At 37.6% G+C, this 19,932-nt stretch overlaps 1 protein-coding gene across 1 annotated transcript in view; it reads left to right on the top strand.

Annotated features, from left to right (window-relative positions):
* kiaa0586 (KIAA0586 ortholog) overlaps positions 1 to 19,932 on the top strand; it is a 116,579-nt gene that overhangs the window by 36,568 nt on the left and 60,079 nt on the right. The window contains 4 exon segments of the mRNA XM_079633871.1: positions 6,579 to 6,699; positions 6,701 to 6,784; positions 8,466 to 8,576; positions 11,330 to 11,553. Of these exon segments, the coding sequence (XP_079489997.1) occupies positions 6,579 to 6,699; positions 6,701 to 6,784; positions 8,466 to 8,576; positions 11,330 to 11,553 (540 nt within the window).

The raw sequence follows: 19,932 nt of genomic DNA, 5'->3' as shown, positions 1-19,932 counted from the left end.
TGCTCAGAAAAGAATACTAGCGATTAATGTTTCAAGCAGTTTTATGCTTAATTATACTTTTTTTGTCACATGACCTCATTATGACATTTATTCACCGTGTGGGTCTGGAAATTAATATGCATCCTTTTTCTTCTTTTTTTTTTGGCTAAAAATATATTTAATCAGTCAAATAATACAATTTTAGATTGATATCAATTGATATTGCTTGTAGTTCATTCATCACTTAGGATACGTGCTTTAGTAGCGTTCTGAACATTCGAAATCCATACAAATATTGTATGCAGTACATATATACTGCAAAATAGTAGTATTATTAGTAGTAAAGAGTAGTATTATGCATTCCGAACCTATATATGGATATGGATACTCTTAGATATTGTCTTTCTCTTCTAGACTGTATTGTTTTGAATGCATGCTACTAGTACTATTTTTTTTTTTTGCGTTATGTATTGTCAGGTGAATATGGAATATACTCTTCTAGAATATGTGGGATTGGATGCTTCTCATACTATTTTTGCAGTATGCAGTTTGTGAATACTCTTATGTGGATATGTATAGTCTTGGATATAGTATTCCTCTTCTAGACTGTGGGTTTGGATGCATACTACCATACTAATACAAATTTTTCAGTGGGTATAGTGTTATGTGCATACAGCATGTCTTGGATATTGTCTGGTTTGGGTGCATTTTGCATACAATTTTTTTCCCCCTGCAAAATATGTAGTCTCATGTGCATATGTATAGTATAGTATTATATATTATCTTTCTCTTTTAGGATATATGAGTTTAAATGCATACAAATATTTACTTTTTGCAGTATGTAAAGTGCATATGGATAGTCTTAAATATAGTCGTCTTCTAGACTGTGGGTTTGGATGCATACTACTCATACTATTGTTGCAGTATGCAGTTTGAATACTCTTATGTGGATATGTATAGTCTTGGATATAGTCTTCCTCTTCTAGACTGTGTGGGTTTAGATGCATACCATCATGCTAATTAAACATTTTGAGTAAGGGTTATGTGAGTATAGTCTTGGATATTCCTCTTCTAGACTATAGGTGTTTGGATGCATACTACCATACTAAGACTTTTTTTTAACCGTATTTATAGTCTTATGTACATATGTATAGTCTTATATGTTTCTCTTATAGGCTATATGATTTTGGAATGCATACTATTTTTGCAGTATGTATATTGTATACAGTATGCAATTGTATGCCTTGATGCAACCTATTAGATTATACATACTGCATAAGAATGAGTAGTATAGTAGTATGCATCCCAAACTATAGACTAGAAGAGGACGGCTACATGAGTTTGGATGCATACTATTATACTACTCATACTTGTTTTTGCAGTATGTTAAGTATAAGTATAGTCTTGGTGTGGAAAGTTGTGTTTAATTGGCTATTTTGTTAAATAACGATTATGTCTGTCATTGAAACAGTGCGCGGTCACCTTTACAGATATAGTCAGCAGTCAGAAACCCTGCTGGTTTTTTGTTACCCAGGTCTCCCTGGCTCTGCATGAGGTGCACCTCGGCACAGTGAATAACCCACCTGCCCCTGACATTTCACTCTTCCTCACACAAATGATATCTCTTCACCAGACCACACGTTTGAAGCGCACACCGTTTCCTCCCTCCACATTACTGCATCCCACTGTTGCCTTTTCCTGAGTAATTGAGGTGAGAACAGTGGGAAACCTCGTCCTTCCTCCACCCTCTGCTTTCCCATCTCCTTTCACCTATTCAGAAAGAGGTTTTTCCCCTTTCGTTCCTGCTCCAGATCTGCTGTGACAGACAAATGAAGCCAGATACGGAGTGCTCTGATTGGACAGACGGGGAAAACATCTTCTTTTTCGTTCTTTGTTCTATTTTTGGTACAAATCTTTGCAGCTTTTGGATAATGAAGTCCACAGAAAGAGTGATTCTCCAAGCTTGAGTTTGAATGTTTCATCGAGTTAAACCTTGGGTGATGTCTATCTAGACGATAAACCGAAAATGTGGCACACGTTGATAAAACGCTCTTTTCCTCTTGCAGCTGACAGAAAGTCGATGTTCAAGTTGAGAAATATTCTAAATGTGTAACTATTACGCCCGACGATATGACAGGTGTCACCTATTGATTATGTTTTCATATTGGCACACAAACAACCCTCAAATGACTATGACAGGAGAGAAAAAAAATCCATATTTCATCTGGCAGTGCATCAAAAGGACATCCGTGCTCATTTTTAGAATGAATCCTCGACATAAACACGGGCACTCATTAAACGCCACAGTTTGTAGCTCAGAAATATCCGCGCTGTTCGTTGAAGGAGACATTAGCATCGCGTGACCTCTAGCAGGGCGTTCTCCTTCCCTGCCTTTCCGTATCTACGCCCTAATCAATTTGAGCGAGATCAAAAAAGCCCGACATCTTCCTCTTCAAATGGATTAGCTCCTTTTGTGGCATCTTAAGGCTGATTGAGGGAAGTGTGCTGTGCGGAATACATCAGGACAACTGCCGCCCCATGCAGCACTGCTCTCGCCTTCATGTTTATTTATCGCCAAGCTCCTAAAAGGCACAAAAAAAGCACCTGTTTCCTTCCCTGGCTTCCTGTCAGTAAATGAAACCTGGGGACAGAAAGGCTGCTCTGATGAGACGGATGTCTAATGCATCTGCCTGTTGTGCGTCTGTTGCCAAGCAGTGGATCAAACACAACACTGTCTCGGGTTAACACAGGCTTTCCAACATCAGACGGCTAACCTTGAGAGATTTCGGATGTTTCGTCTGTATCATATCCATCATTTAAGGACAATTTACTAGACTTGTGATGTTTGGAAGTGTCGAGTGTCAGTAATTCAGGATGAATGCAGGGTGAAATCAAGTTTTGTTTTTATTGCATTGTACATTTCATAGACCGCTAGAGACTGGCCTGGTTTGGTTGTTTCACATCTGGTTTGTCTGGCTATGCTGCACTTTTCCTCACTTATTGAACCGTATTCATTCATTCAGCTTATATCCTTTTATACATAATTTGTCTCTGTGTTTTTGATTTTAGTGCTTTTTATTTTTTACATTTATTTTATTTTTCTTTAACTTCAATTTATTTTAAGTTTATTTCTATTTTTTAATAATAAATGTAGAATTTATAATTTATTTTTACTTTGCACCTTTATTGTGAAATTAAGCAAGCATTCACCATTTATCTTGTTTAACGTGTTCATTTTGTCATCATTTGCTATATCCAGCAAAGTAAACCATCAGATTGAAGGGTGATTCTCACAAAACTGTATTTTCTGCAAGATTAAAAAAAAAAAAAAAAAGTTAGTAAATTTAGTCAATTTAGATGCCTTCCCAAAAAAGGACACCTGGAGACTCCAAAGTGACTCCTAATAACCAAATGATATAAGGAGTCCATATAATTAATGTACGCACACCAAAGCACACATGAAAAAAAAAAAAACTTTACAGAAAAACAACTTTTCAGAATTCATAGTGTTTAGTATGTTTACAGTGCAACAGCAAAGCGCTTGTTTACATTTTAGACGAGTTGCAATACCAAACAGGACCACATGGTGGTCAAAAAAACTTGACTTGACTGCATATACTACAGTACACGGATCCATTCAGAATTACTAAACACCGCAACATACACATGACAGATAAAAACATTATCCTGAATGTGTGTGGAAACAACGTGAATGTACGGCTCCTGTACTTCACTGCAATCCCCTTTACCCTCACCCTATCATCAGGGCATACAGCGGTGGGATGTTTTGACATCAGTTCAGTCTGTATTTCACACACTCTTTAGAAGAAATCATAGAATATGACAGCTCGTGTTTAGATTTTATTATTATTTTTTCTGTGTGTCGCCCTGTATAACTCGCCACCACAATGCTAGGTGTTGTGGATATTTTCCAGTGCATTGCTATGTGGTTGTTATGGTATTATGGGCGGTTGTTCGGTTTTTACTTACTAGCACAAGTGTGTATGATATTCTAGTCACTAGATATGTCTCTGGTCCTTCATTCAATACATCTTTACACAGCTTAAAGTTAAAAATGCTTTGTGCCTTCTCAGAATATTGTGTAAAGACGCAATGCATCTTTAATGCATAAAAGCCAGAGCTCCAACTCTCCTCAATCACTATTTTCAAAGAAAACAGTTCTAATTGCTGTGTGAATGTATTTATGCCACTTGTGAGCAACATTATATCTATATAGATTGTGTAAAGGCATCGGAAAGACACCTTAATGCCACTTCAGAAGCGATTCTGTGCCCCCTTTGCTGTTCTGTTTTATCAGGTAAAAATATTTTAACAAGTGAAAATCTGAAGTCGTATCGCTCTCCTGAACAAGCCACACGGTTTTAGGTATCATATCATTTAAGTATTGCACTTAAGAGGTTTGTTCAAATCTGTGTATGAGCAACAGTAATATTAATTTTTGCCTTGGTAATCCAGTCAAATTCTAATTGATAAATCACATTATGAAAGTTAAAAGCACCGCAAATGTTTCTTATTCTCTTTAAATCTATGAATAAAGGGATTGATTCCATTAATAAACGTCGATAGCATCTCAGGGTCCTGTATATATCGCACATGGCAAGATTAAACTTGCTTTCCTGCACAGTTTTCTCTAACACGCTCTCAGTGCCTGCGATGCATAATTGCCTGAGATTCTTCTGCCTTCTGTTCTTTGTGCGCAGGCAGAATGAATGGCGCTCTGTGTGTGAAGTGGAGTAAATAGACACGTTACTGTGTGCGTCGGAGTGTTGATGAAAGCAAGCGTGTAGATGCTTATTAACCGCTTCGTACTGCAAGCCTCAGAAATATGGTATGAGAAGGCTGGCGTCGGACGGCACTCTTTGCACACCATGTGCCCGGCCCTTGAGACTGGACACTGTCTGTCTTTCAGCTCTGACCTTTGTTTTGAAGGCAGCTCTGGGAAGCAGTTTCTGTCCCTCCCTCGCTATCTCTTTGTCTCTCTGTATCTCATTTCATTTTCTCGCTTGTTCCAGTTTCCTGCTCGTCCCTTTTCATTTTTATCACGCTTTGTATTTCTTTGCCATTTCCTCTTTGTTTGAATTTTCTCCTCCTCTTTGTTGTGCCACCAGCTTCTCTCTCTAAATAAAGTAATCAAGCTCAGCACTTTATTTTCCTCGGTGTGCATTCTCACATGACAGGTTTCCTTTCTCCCCGGGACTTTAAAAGAGAACAAGAAGCCTTAAAAAAAAACAAAAAAAAGAGGAAAAAAAGCCTGTCCAAGGAGATAAGAGCCAACCTGTGGGGAAAAGCAATCAGGGAAACACGAAACCCATATTAACCCACAGGACGACATTTATCTCTCAGACCAACACTGATCCTGCCTTTTCAGATGGGAAGAATTTCATGGCCTGAATCTTAACAATTTTGAGGGACATGTCCAGGTGACATGTCACCCATAAATTAAAATAATTAATTTATATTCTTAGGGCACATGGTGTGCCAAGAGTGCCATATATATATTTAAATATTATATTATTAACATTTTTGTATTCAATGTTGTTGAATAGAGAATTTGGCAGAACATGCACTTAATTATCTAACAATAATGTGATAATGCAAAAATTCTGAACATAAATATAAGCGTTGTTTTATTTACATGAAATACATACATTTTGAGCTGAAGTATGACTGGCATGTTTTGGTGAAATTCACCCCATAAAATTTGCAAACCTTCGCCAGACTTTAACATCCTGTTTAAATGCATACCTCTTTTGCTTCCAGTATGTCAAGGAAAGTAGGTGTGATCTGCCTGAAAAGTGTCATTTGTATCATTTCAAATTGGTTAGCATGATCTTGGCAAACGGAACCCGTCTCCAGGTGATTAATAGCCTCAACATTAGACAAGCACTGTAGTGTTGGAGAAATGGCCTTTGCAGTAACGTTAGATTGACTGGCAACCTAAGACTGTGAAAACAGTCCAGACTAAAAGCCCTTGGCTGGAACCCGATGAACCCCTTCAGCTGAGGGCCCTCAGGCCCCTTCATTACAGCGCGCAGATGTGCCAGTATAAATACACATTTCAGCTTCAATCTGAGGTGATTCGGGTTTTACGCCTTATGCTGCTCGTGTGAAATGTGGTGTAAACGCTGAGCCGTTCAGACAGACTGCGGGAAGTGCGAGCATAGGGCAGATTAGCGGACGTCCTCCGGCAGTGTTTCAGGGTGCGCGCTCATCCTCTGATGAATAAGGTGAACATCACTGGTGGATGACCTCAGTGTCCTTCAGCTGAACTCTGTATGGTAATTCACAGTGCAGTACATCGAATAATACTAATGTGAAATTTTTAGATATCCATGAGATCGCCATCGCCTGGTTTCCAAGTGTTCGCGTCGTACCTTGTGTCAGTTCTCAAATTGAAATTGAAATTTAATTGAATTGTGTTATCAGCTTTAACGTCGGACAAGCAGATTTAAATTTTGGTTTAAAGCATTGCTAGTTTGATCAAGGATAGCATACTGGAAAGTGTACATAATTTGGCTTCTTGCATGATTGCACCTAATGTAAGAAATTTGACACCTTGGTGCATTTATTTTTTTCAGGACAAGCCAGATGCCACCTAAAGCATCTGCTGCTCTTACTAGAAGTGCACAACCAGAAGAAGCAGCTTTCATGAAGCCACAGAACGAACAGGAGAACCAAGGAGAACATACACATGTGGCGGTCGTCCAGCTCGGCCGTGCAAAGAGCCAATCAGATGCTGCTGGATCTGGGGCAGATTAAAAATGAGATGAGGAGTCTACTGCAGGTGAGAGCTTCAGAAATCTATGCTAAATTTCACACTCTGATAGTCCTAGCTTTTGGTTTAGTTACTAGAATGGATCTATGCAGTGACATTATCAGTCTTGGCCAAACCAATTAAAACTTGAAATGGCTGTCTTCTACTAATTTGTCAATACTCTCAAACAGCTCGATGGCAAAAAATTTGGCTTTTCTCATGTGGATTTTGTAGCATCCAGAAAAAATAGCCTCGTCCATCTTTCCGTCTGTCTATCTGTCTATCTATATACAGTCAAATCAAAATTTATTCAGACGCCTTCAACATTTCTCACATTACTCACAGTTTATTCCGCAATTGTTTACTCAGTAAGAACTCAGAGTTATCAAATTAGTTGATATTTCACTGGTTTTGCCCATACCTTCTGTTAGACTGTCTCACAAATGAATTAGGTTGAATATCTGTCAGCTGTTTAATTTAAGTACACAATTAGATAATACCAATTTAGGTCAACCAATTACCAAGCAATGCTTCATTTTGTTCAGTCTGTGGTGTAAAAATGTTGCATTGGCAGTATTTTTACTGGTAGTCCACTGTATGAAGACTTTTTGGGTATAATGTCACAGTTTACTTTATTTTGCTATCCTCATTTACACATACATGAAATACAGTGTCCAGCACCCACCTAGTACAAAAATACCTAAAATTATATCTAAAAAATATCCATCCATCCATCCATCCTACTCAAGTAATTTTTTCTCTACTGCTATAAATGGTCCAGCCAAAATCTCTACCAGTGGACAAATTTCTACTGTCTACTGGACAATAAATACACAAGCATACGCCCTGTCCAACTCTTGCCATTGATCAGCAGGGTTACTTTCTGGTCATTTAAAGAGGGCCAATGACAGTCCAAGTGTTGAGCTCCGGATCGAGTTAATCTAATTGTAGAGGGACCACTGATGAAATCAAGCGAGACACGGATCCGAGACATTCGTGGCTCACTGACCAGACACCAATTTTTTCACCTTTGCCACCCACACTAACAAATTACAGCGTCTCTTCGTTCTTACCAAATGTGCCACTGCCTGTTTCCATCCATTACTGTCACCCTCGCTCTCCCAATAAGCCATTGAGTTTCCAGGCACGTCTTTTGCGGCTGAAAAATTCCATCAGCCCAGAATAATGTAACATACAGCAAATGACACATTAGCATATAATTGAGGATGCAGGATTTGAATGCTCTTTGGCCGCTGTCAGAGTCTCTCTCTCTCTCTCTCTCTCTCTCTCTCTCTCTCTCTCTCTCTCTCTCTCTCTCTCTCTCTCTCTCTCTCTCTCTCTCTCTCTCTCTCTCTCTCTCTCTCTCTCTCTCTCTCTCTCTCTCTCTTTTTCTTTTTCTTTCTCTTTCTCTTTCTCTTTCTCTCTCTTTCTCTCTCTCGCTCGAACTGAGGCAGCCAAGTCACCAGTCTCACCGTCTGGCCTGTTTTAATGGAATGTCACTCACATTGCACTCTGTTATGTGCCTGCCAGCAATATCCTATAATTTTGGCCATTTTGTGTTAAAAAAAAGTGCTATATAGGTATCACAATTTGCCTCTGGTGCTAAAACGTAGCATTTAATCATTCAGTGTCTTCTGCTTATATGTGTAGTCCCAAACTTAATTTTGTAGTTTGCTACCAAGTCTCTCCATCTCGATCCATGTCCTTCCAGACTGCTGATGCGTTTCCTGTGCAGAATGCCAAGTCGACCCAGATCAGCAGGAGCAGCCATCTCGCCCCCTCCGCCACGGCCCCGCCTCCTTCCACAACCCCCGTCTCCATGGTAGGTTCCCATGGCAACCCCATCCTCCGCAGTTCCAGGTTTATGAGTCCTTCTCCTCTGTGCAGTTTCTATCCACAACAACAGAACGGCACAATTGTACTTTTGTATCCTTGCAATTTCAGCCCTGCTGTTATTCAGAGACCGCTTCGATAAATCAGTGTTATCACTCGTTTACACCTGGGCGTCAGAATAAATGCGCGGCACCCCTCCCAAACGCAGCCGCAGCAAATTTAGGTTAGGATTAGGGCTGAACGATATTCGATTTTAACATCGACATCGCGATGTGCGAGTGAGCGATAGTCACATCGTCGGAACATGCGATGTGAAGGGTAGTAGCACAGTACAGTAGCACCAGCGGGAGATATTAAATGCGCTTCATGAGGCACGCGCGCGGTCTCTTGCTCTCTCTGCGCGGTTTGGAGCACAGTCTCTGTCTCGCGGGCGCGCTCGCTCTAGATTCCGGAGATTTGAACTAATTCGCGGGCATCAGCCGCTATCAATATGCGGGAGACTCCCGGAACTTCCGGGATGTCTGTATTTCTATACTGAAATAATATCGGCATTAGAATTATTTATTTTTCATTAGGCTATTTTTTTGGTGCTCCCTCAGCTCTTGACGGGAGCGGCGACGCTGACAGGTGGTATGGTGTAAAGCTGCTGTTTAAATGTGTTCGGATTTTCTGTTTACAGAAAAATGTTGTCTAATCTGTTTAGAAGATTTAATACAAAATATAGGCTATTAAAGTTTTATATCATTTTGTTTATTTCATATGATTATGATGACCAACATCAACAGTTTTACTTTGGCACTTTGGCTAAGAAAAGTTGACTTAAAAGAATGTGAACCAAAATGCTTAAGTTGTTTTATAAAAAATATATTTATTTTAAGTTATATTGTTGTAAACCAATCAGGGGGTTGGTGTAAAGCTGCTGTTTTATTTAAAAATGTGTTCTGCTTTTGTGTTTACAGAAATGTTCTAATTTTGGAATAAAATATTAAGTGACCCTTTTTGTCACTTGTAATGAAGCTTGCTTATTAGTGAAATTATTAATATCATGGAATGGCAATTATTGTCTTTAGCCTGGAGTTATGGCTCTCAATATCGCAATATATATCGTTGGGGAAAAAAATATCGCAATGTAATTTTTTTCCAATATCGTGCAGCCCTAGTTAGGATTGTTTCTCTTTCTCTTGCCCGAGTCAATAATTGCATCCACCGATATCGATTCCAATTCGAATGTGTTCAAAATGTTGAATTATGTGAATTACACACTGCATGATTTAACCAAACAAAACTCACTCTGTCATACAATTGACCGTTCATCTCGTAAACGTCTTGTGAATGTGCCCCATATGCCCCTTTTGCTTAATATCACCCAGTATATTATGAAGACAGAAAGCACTGCTGTAAGAAAATCTATGAAGCGCCTGATTAATAGTATTCTAGTGCCTCGGATGTAGCTGAACGTTTGACAGGAGCACAGGGTTGAGGTTAGAGAGTCCCTCGTCAAGGCGAGCCTGCCAGAGCAGCATCTGCCGGCCCATGTAATGGATTTATGGAGCTCTCCGACAGATTTATATTCAGGAGAGGATGAGAGGGAGAGACAGCCAAGGACCCTCGGCTGCCCACTTTCCTGCTTGCCGAGAAGGAACGTGACACGTATACTACAGGGAAAGACGCAACGGTTCAGGGCTCGCGCGCCAGTCGCCTGTATTTGACCGTGAACTCTTAGCGCACGTTTCACACCATTTTCGGGATCGAAAGAGGAGTTGATATAATTTGATATGTATGAGACATTAATACAATACATTTTTGATGAGCAAAGATGATGAGAAATTAGAAAAATCAGGGGTAGTTGTCGGTACTGTCACTTTACATATTGATTACACATATCTGTTATATGTGTGTGTTTATTCTTTGCAAACTTAAACGTATGGTTTTCTGTTGTGTATTAGACATTTCATTGCAAATTATGCTGATTTAGTTCATCACAAAGGTAACATTATCCTTGTAGCTATCATAGATGTAGTTTTGTTGAAATTGCAAGAATGATTTGTAATAGAATCATCAGTTAAAATAGGTTTTAATTAATATAAATTGACAGTCAACACATTTATAATGTTATAATGAACAAATTATTCAAATTCTGTTCTTTTTTTCTTTATATTCATTAAAGTATCACAGTTTCAACTAAAATATTAAGCAGCACAACTGTTTTCAGCATTGATAATTGTTTCTTGAGCAGCAAATCAGCACATTAGAATGATTTCTGAAGGATCATGTGACACTGAAGACTGGAGTAATGATGCTGAAAATTCAGCTTTGACATCACAGGAATAAATTACAGTTTAAAATAATATTTAAATCGAATGTACAATTTTTCAATTTTTTTTTTTTTTATCAAATAAATGCAGCCTTGGTGAGCATAAGATACTTCTTATTAATCATAGTAATAAGAGCTCTTCTATAGTGAGACCTGCCAAAATGTTGGCAAAGCAAATACAAATCTGAACTACTGGTCTGTCAGCAGAAAAAAAATCCTAATTGTTGAGTCCTGAAAATGCTTCTGAGAAAAAAACAACAACAGCAGTGCTCACCCGTAATGGCTCATAGCAGCATTCCATTAAACATATTTATCATATTTATTCTCTGGAGTGGCACTCTTACAAAGACAGTTTGTTTTCCCCCTCCAAATATACACAGTCATTTAAATGCATCCAATATCTCTCAATCTTTCCTCCTCTCTCGCAGCCCCCAGAGCCGGTTGATGTGATTGCCGTCAGGGATGCTCCTTTGAACAGACCCAGCATTCTCAAGAGCATCCGGCCGCCCACATCCATGTTTGAGGATGCAGGACTGGTCCTGAGGCAGGTCAGGCAGAGCAGGAAGGTTCTGGAGGAAAATCTGGAAGCCATTTTGAGAGCCAAGGATGGAGAAGTACTTCACTCGCAGTTAGAGGCACTGTCCAAAAACAGGTATGATATGTCCTTGTACAAAAAAAAGGACAATAATGATAATTCCATGGTATTGTTACATTTTTTAAGTGCTCTAACAGTTTTAGTTAAATACCGTGGTGTAAGAATACAATAATCAGAGACTATCACTGAACAATGGTACTGCCACTACTTTGTAAAGCGTTGGCTTTTCTTTTTTTCTTTTATTTACGATTTCTCATGAGTGTCAGTGTTGACATTGGGGGGGGGGATCCGCCACAAGAAATTGCTAGTCATAAAGTGTAGCGCGGTAGCAAATTTCCCTGTGCCTCTGAGAGTGCTGCTGGTTAACTTCTGCCTGTTTTCATGCTTGTGAAAGTTAGGCCGTGCTGAGGCGGTGAACCGGTATGAGATTTTGATTGACAGCTGGCCTCAGAGCACACTCCAGGCAGGAAAGGGCTAAGCCAAACGGAACCATCACTGTGATTGGCATCTGTCAGTGGAGGCCTCTACCCAGATCCTGCCAAATCTCAATATATTCACCTCTGAGAGCAGGGCATGGAACCACCTGAGGTTAACAGCTCTGGCATCGCATTAAACCCGGCACAGAAAATTAGATCAACGTTTTTAACAAAAAAGGCAAGCGCTTTGCCAGCCGTGTGGGGTTTTAATCAAATTTGACTGCTCACTATTCTAAAAAGAACATTGCAAGTATTGCTTTTGCAGCTGTATTAATCTTTGGGCAATTGGTTCACAATTCAAATACATCTTTCCATCTGCCATTTTTTTTTTCTCTTCTTCTTATGTTTTAGTGATGGATAGGAATGTGCGAATTGTTCTTTAACTAATAATGATAATTGTTAATATTTACAAAATATATATATATATATTTAATAAATTATTTATTTAATTTAATTATTTATTGTGGAAAAGTATAATTTTTTAATTTTTTATATATATATATTTACGCAAATCTTTCATGGAGCAACAAATCATATGAAAATTTACGAAATCATAAAAATTACGCATTATTTTTATTCGGTTATATTTTTATAGTTTTTTAAAATATATTTATATAATAATAATAATGCAGTTTTTGATAATAATAATTATTAAACAACAATATTGATTGCTGTGATTATTATTAGCTAATGAGACATCCAAAAATGACTGAAATTAACCTATAATAATAATTACCGGTATTATTATTTAGAAAACATAGCATTAAAAAAATTATTTACATTTAAAATAAAACAGTTCGATTTAAATAAAATAAACTTAAAATACTAAAGATAGTCTTACCTAAAGATAGTCTGATATTTTGGACACTTCTGTTAATTGGAAAGTGTGTATAGCAATTTGCAATATCCGTCATTAATGTCTCAAATATTTTCAGAAAAATGGCCAAAATTTTGGCTTGCATATCTCTCAATAATTGTAATAATTTATTATTATTTAAATAAAGGGAAAAGCCAGTAAAAGCATGATATTGTCCCCATTTCCAGTTCCAGATAGCATTGTGTACGACTTCAGAAGACTTAGAGTATATTACACATAAAGAAAGAGTCACATGGACTTATTTTATTGTACTATTGTATCTTTTTGTCGTTGTATGGAAAAAGCTGCGTGTAGAAGAAATGTCTTCTACTGTGTTTCACAGAAAAAAATAACATTTGAGTGTAGGTGTGCTTCTTTCATATTTAGGTCAGTGGAGTCAGACCTGAACCCCGGTCACAGCATGGTGTCGTCGATAGAGACTCGCCACCAGGAGGTTACGTCACTGTGAATTATGAGTTCACTTTTGTTTGCAGCTTTTAAAGCGCATTACGCTCAGAGCCAGGCGAAGGGATGTTTTTGCTGGGGTGGAGTCTGCTTTACCACGTCTCTTGGAGAGTATAACGCTCTATAGCAGGAGGTCACACTCAATCTTACCATTCTGCCTGCTCTCAATGTGACATTACCCCAGACACAGAGCAGCTAATGGCTTGTGATACACCCCGAGCCATAGTCGCTGCCTACATCATGCACATTTCCAGAGATACGGAGAGATAGAGACGTGGCAGCGGCAGAGTGCTAAAGCAGCAGTTTAGAATCTGAAATGGAGAAGGCCGCCCCAGGACTGCTGTCTGTTATATGATGCGGAGGCTGTGAAAGCAGAAAGAACAGCAGTGTTCTCGCTTTCCTCGGGCTCTGTGCAACGTCAGTGCTGGAAAAATCACGGGGACCCGTTTTTGATGCCCAAATATTTTAAAATATTGTTATTAGCGTTTGACTGATTCACAGTGGAGTAAAAAAAAGAAAAAAGTCTTGAGGCCACTAGTGAAAACGCAATCTTTTTCAAATTTTTAATCTATTTTTTTCTAATTTCATTGCACATTATATTATCAGCATATCAATTGGACTGAAAAGTTGCATTTGTGCCCAGAGACAGCAACATTTAAGCTGACTTAAAACCTTAAATTTATTTTAAATAGGTTATTGTAATAATTATAACAATAATGATAATTATTATTATTAATTTCAGCATTTTTTGCTTGTCTCATTCATTTGTAATTGTTGTTTCTATTGATAATAATAATAATGAGTAGAAGATTTTTTCATTTCTGCAACGTTTGCTAATATTTTTTTGTTTTTGTTGTTATTGATTACTCTTCTTATCAGTATTGTTATTATTGTCATCATGATCAAAAATGGCATGAACAACAATCAATGCTATTAATGATATAAAATAATATAATATAATCCATATTATTACTTTCAGACATTTTTGGATGTCTAATTTGCTAATAATAATAGCAATGATTGGTGTTGTTGTTGATGTTGATATTTATTGTTATTATATTTTGGTACAGAGAGGGGACCACTTATTTTAATCTGATAAGTGAGCATAGTTTTTAGTTGAAATATTTCCAATATATTGATACCATATGATATGACTGATAGATTGCATAATATCGTTTGACATATCTACAGTATCATATCTCAATCTATCTAAAAATATATCAAATACATAACTCTGATTGTCCAGTATGTTCTGAATTAACATGAATGTTTTTGCGACTGTTTTGACGTCATCGTGCTTTTGTTTTTAAGCTGAAAGCTTCGCCACAGCCCAACAACGGTAGGGTCTGCTTTTCTTGGCTCGACGGTCCCTCTCCGACACCTCTCAAACCCGTCTCAGTATCCAAACTCTTCAAACAAAATGTCAGCCTCAATGTTAATTGTCTCCAAAATGGCAGCTGCAATCAGCCCCGCTCCTAATACTTGCGTGTGCATGAAAACACAAACGCGCTGATTGATGCGTCTTCCTCTCCCTGCTCTAATGGCTTTGATCTTTTCCTCTTCTGAAAGGTCGCACGGATTGAGGTGCCAGATGCTGTTCTGCTCTCCCCCGTTCACCGGTTTAGCCCACGCCACCCGCGCCGCAGCGAGAGAGAGCGTTTCACGTCGTGCTTTATGTGCAGGGCTTGATGGATTCATTCATTTGAGGAAGTGACACTGCAAAACGAGTCTGAAGTTCGATTTTATTCCCGCCATCCATCGCGGTGAAATATTAATGAGGGCATTTGCGAACGTGAAACTTTCAGATCTTTTTTTATTCTCCTTCATTATGCACCACACCGAAAAAAGTTACAGCTCACACTTGGGTAAAGGCAATATTTTCTCAGTCTGAGTTTCAATGACTTTGTAATTGTAATTATCCCATGTGCTGAAAATCTCATGAAGGGTGTTGCATAATTCAACAGATGGCGGAGACTTTGGGTTTCGGAGTCAGTATTGAGATTTATCACTCCTCGCGCTGCTTCAAACTGACTTTCTTGATGTTTCCTGCCGTCTACACTCATAATCGTTATGGCTCAGTAGCTGAGGCGCGGCGTTCGACCTGTATTATATTCAAGTTTCCCGTCGGCTTACATCATAACTTTCGGAGGAAAAGACTGTCTTATTATCGAGTTACGTAATTGGTAGTTGTGTCAACTGCTCCTCAAAGAGCGCTTGATGATTCTGGTAATTACCCTGAGAATTACATCCGTTATTAACCTCAGAGATTATGTGCTTTTATCGTTCATCGGGGACCAAGTGCTTGGGTTGGATGCTTGCTGAAGTCTCATTTGGTGCAGTCTTGATTTTTAGACAGTTATACTCCTGATATTCTGTAGACTCCCAACTTTGAAATCATTTCTCTTCTATTTTACTTGCTTTTGATCTTACTGTACTTGAGCAATGCATTACTTATCATTGTACGATGCGCATCATCAAATGTGCAGACCTACTGTACATTAGCATTCAATATTAAGTCTCAGTCTCTGAGATTTTTGAAAGAAGACTTGTATGCTCGTCAAGGCACAGTACTATTGTGAAATATCATCATTTTTTTATTAGAATATATTTTAAAATATTATTCATTCCTGTGATGCAAAGCTGAATTTTCTCCATCATAACTCCAGTCTTTAGTGTCACATGATCCTTCAGAAATCATTCTAATTTGCTGATTTGATGCTCAAGAAATATTTCATATTATTATCCATGTTAATAACAATTACTTAATATTTTTGTGGAAACTGTGATACATTTTTTTCCAGAATTGTTTGAGTAGAAAAAAACCTACCATTTATTTCGAAATAAAAAAAACTTTTTCAACGTCTTTACTGTCACTTTTGATCACATAAATATTCAAACAACTTATTTTTTTTATACAGTAGTATTCTATTTGATGCTTGATTAGAAAATTGCCTTATAGTTTTATTTATTCTATTTATTCTTAACCATGAAATTACATATTCATATTTGGTGTCTTGGTGCATCATGGTGTCTTTTTGCATATTTAATTACCAGTCACCCATCAAATTATAATACTAAGCTAAATATGGTCAAAGGAAATATTTCCCTTTTTATGCGTTTTCAATAAGGCTTCGCCTATCAAGCTTAGTCTACTTTCTTAGCATAGAACTGGTTAAGTTTGCTTTGTAAACAATATAATGTGTGTTCTAATATTTGGCAAAAATATTATTTATATTTCAAAGAAATATTTCAATCAGTAATATTTTTGGCGCATGATTTTGTTGCAAAAGCATACAGTACTTAAACTCTCAATACACTCAATAAATATTTTTACCGATCAGCAGTAATTGAAGCTTTTATCTTTTTCTGGCACCCAAGGTTTTTGCATGCTTTCATTTCGTCCTCTCCAGATCTGTCATGAATTTCTCCATTTTTGTGGAGGGAATGTGAATAAAGCGAGGTGCTAAATAGTCTTTATGGCTCATTTTCCACTCTCTCCCCTCCCGAGAAGCCCAAATTTACTGGATAATAAGGAGTTTAAAGGGGCTCGGTTGAAGAACGGTGAAGAAAATGCTGGGTCGTCTATAGAGGTTAATTGAAGGTCATTCTCGTCGCTCGAATCAATTGTGCTCCATTTGGAATCACAAGTGTCTTCGAGCATCATCTGATTAGGCGAATCCATCACGCGGCAGACGCTCGGCAGACACACTGTGACAAGGCTTTAATGGCCAGCCAGGGCCTTCATCTCAGAGCCTGTTTGTGTCGAAAGCGGCTTGTGAGATTTTGCGGGCAGCTGTGTGTGTGTCCGTGGATCAGTGAGTCCTCGTGCCCTCTGTTTTTCTATGGCTAACTCTTTGTGTGTGTGTTTGTGGACAGGGTCCATTGGATGTTGGGTAAGGATCAGTAGAGCTTCATTCTCTTTGTGTTTTTCATGGCCAGCTGTTGTAGCAAGGCTGAATCTGTGCTGCTCGGCCACTGAAACGTTTTCTTTCCAGTCATCATCTCTAGCAGACGATTGGCTCTGGCTGCATTGAGGCTTTCATTTATGTTGCATTGTTTGTGCAATTTCAAAGTCCAAACTTTCTTCCCGATCGCACCTTGATGTAGATTTGACGTTTGATAGGTTTTGATGGTGTGGAAAAAAGCAATGTCAGGTTGAAATTCTCATTGGTCAGTAGTAAGGATGGATCATCCAATAACCGACTAGTTAATTAGTGAAGTTGACTAAATGATCAGTTATTATTGTGGCAGATAAATAGTCCATTTTGGTGGCTGAACTAAAAGAAGGCTTGATTCTCTTTTTCCAAAAGATTCCATTGTCCACAGGATAGAATTCAAAACTGAAATAATATTTATTACAAAAAAAGTACAAATATTATAATATAGTAATATTATTTTGGTCACACTTTAGATTAGGGGTCCAATTCTTAATTATTACTACTATCTCACTAATTATTAACTACGACTTGTTCCTCAATAAACTCCTAATTACTGCTTATTAATTATTAATTAGGTAGGATTAAGGGATGTAGAATATGGCCAATGCAGTCAATATCCTAGTAATATGCATGCTAATAAGCAACAAGTTAATAGTGAGAATTGGGCCCTGAACTAAAGTGTTATCATTATTTTTATAAAAAAGAAATATTTACATTATATTATTATTATGTATATTTGTCTCACCTGTATGCAGTGTTGGGGAAAATAACTTTTAACTTTTTTGTTTTATTGAAAACATATGTTACTTTTCTGTTAGTTTTTCTCACCTGGTCTGGGCTTGCTTGTTTGTTTTTTAACATTTAAAAAAAATATGTATTTTTGGCAAATGTAAAGGCCCTTTTACACCAAATAAATGAATTAGCCCCAGGGTGAAGGAAATGCAAATTCACACCTGTACAGTAGAGGGCGCTGCTCAAACAAACCGCTGCCATTCTGGATTACAGAAGGAAGTTCAACACTCTTGCCTCAGTTAAACATCAGATTTGTGTTTCATTTTTTGTTTTTATTGCTGAAGTTGCTTTTGCTTATTAGTATGGTTGAATTGGATCATTGAAGGTCAGCAGCAAAGACATTGGTTAATAAAGTGAGATTAAATACATAAAGTATATTTAACATAAATAATTATTCCAGGTTTGCCTAATATTCTGAGTTTGCATTTCTCTATTTATATTCATTTCGAGAGCTCAATTCATTACTCGCGATCTCTTACCTGTGCGCACAGAGAGGGGTTCAGTACACTGAATTGAATCCTCTTTCGCATCTCCTTGCACTTGAACCAATACATACTCACAGAATGATGTCAAAATCCCAGTCTCGGCAAGTATTTTCGTGAACAGAATCTTTTTGTCTTAAGTGATTGTAAACAGTTGAGAAAGAAAGCACATGTATATCATTATATTGGATCCAGGCATTCGCATGCATTCACAATGGGTTAGTTCACCCATAAATGAAAAATACTAGCCTATATAAATTTATAACATTACTACATCCTACGTCATACGCCGAAACTCGACTCTCTCGTGAACGTGCGGGCGGCCTTTATCCGGAAGCTAGTGATTACAGTTTATAAAGTTATAATTATGTATATTTTTCTGAAATAAGCACATCGCTTCACTTCAGAAGGTCTTTATTAACCCCGTGGAGGCGTATGGATTACTTTTATGGATGCACTTTTTTTGGGGTTCAAAATCTCAGTTTCTGTTCACTCCCATTATAAAGCTTGGAAGAGCCAGGATCATTTTTAACATAACTCCAATTGTGCTTGGCTGAAAGTAGAAAGTCATATACACATTGGATGGCTTGAGGGTGAGTCAATTATGGGATCATTTAAATTTTTGAGGTGAACTATCCCTTTAATGTAAAAAAAAAAAAAAAAAAGACATTAAAGCCTAGATTGAAGAAAACCTTAATTACGGTATAACATTTTTGAATTAGACTTTACTTTATTTGTAACTTTGTTACATTATATTTATCTATGCTTGTAATTAGTGATTGATTGATTGATTGATTGATTGAAGTTTATTTCGAGCAATAAAAAAATTATATATATATATATATATATATTACAATTTTGATACATATATCCACATACATTATTTATACATATAATACTTGCTCGAAACATAAGTGCATATTATGTTCTTATTTTTTACTGACCCCCCCCACACACACACACACACACATTTTTTCTTGCTGATCCAAAAAATGATGCGATCCGTGACTCCGTGAAAAACTGCAGTATGATCAGAACCGTGAGTTTTGTGAACCATTGAACCACTATATAATTATCATGCGGACCATGTGATGTGCTTCAGCTGCTTGACAAAAACATTGCCTCTATGTTCTTCCCCTTTAAAGTATTGTTATTATAGCCAGCCGCATTTAGATGAACGTCCTTGATTGTTGCATCGCATCTCACACTGTTTTTGAGCACCCCTCCATGAGTGTTATATTTCTAAGATGCCATTACAAGTTAAAAATAAATTCAGCTTTAAGACAGACAATTTTAAAAATATGTAGTGGTGCACGTCCCTAGTTTTTCTCATCTTTTGGTCGCATGAGCGACTTCAAAAAAACTCCTTTAGGTCCATGTGACATCCCTTCAATGGATTTGCAATGTTTTTTTGACGTACTGTAGCA

This window comes from Phoxinus phoxinus, assembly GCF_949152265.1.
Source record: "Phoxinus phoxinus genome assembly, chromosome: 13".
Lineage (NCBI taxonomy): Eukaryota > Metazoa > Chordata > Actinopteri > Cypriniformes > Leuciscidae > Phoxinus > Phoxinus phoxinus.
Note: the sequence above shows the minus strand (reverse complement) of the source record. Positions and strands in the feature narration are given on the sequence as shown.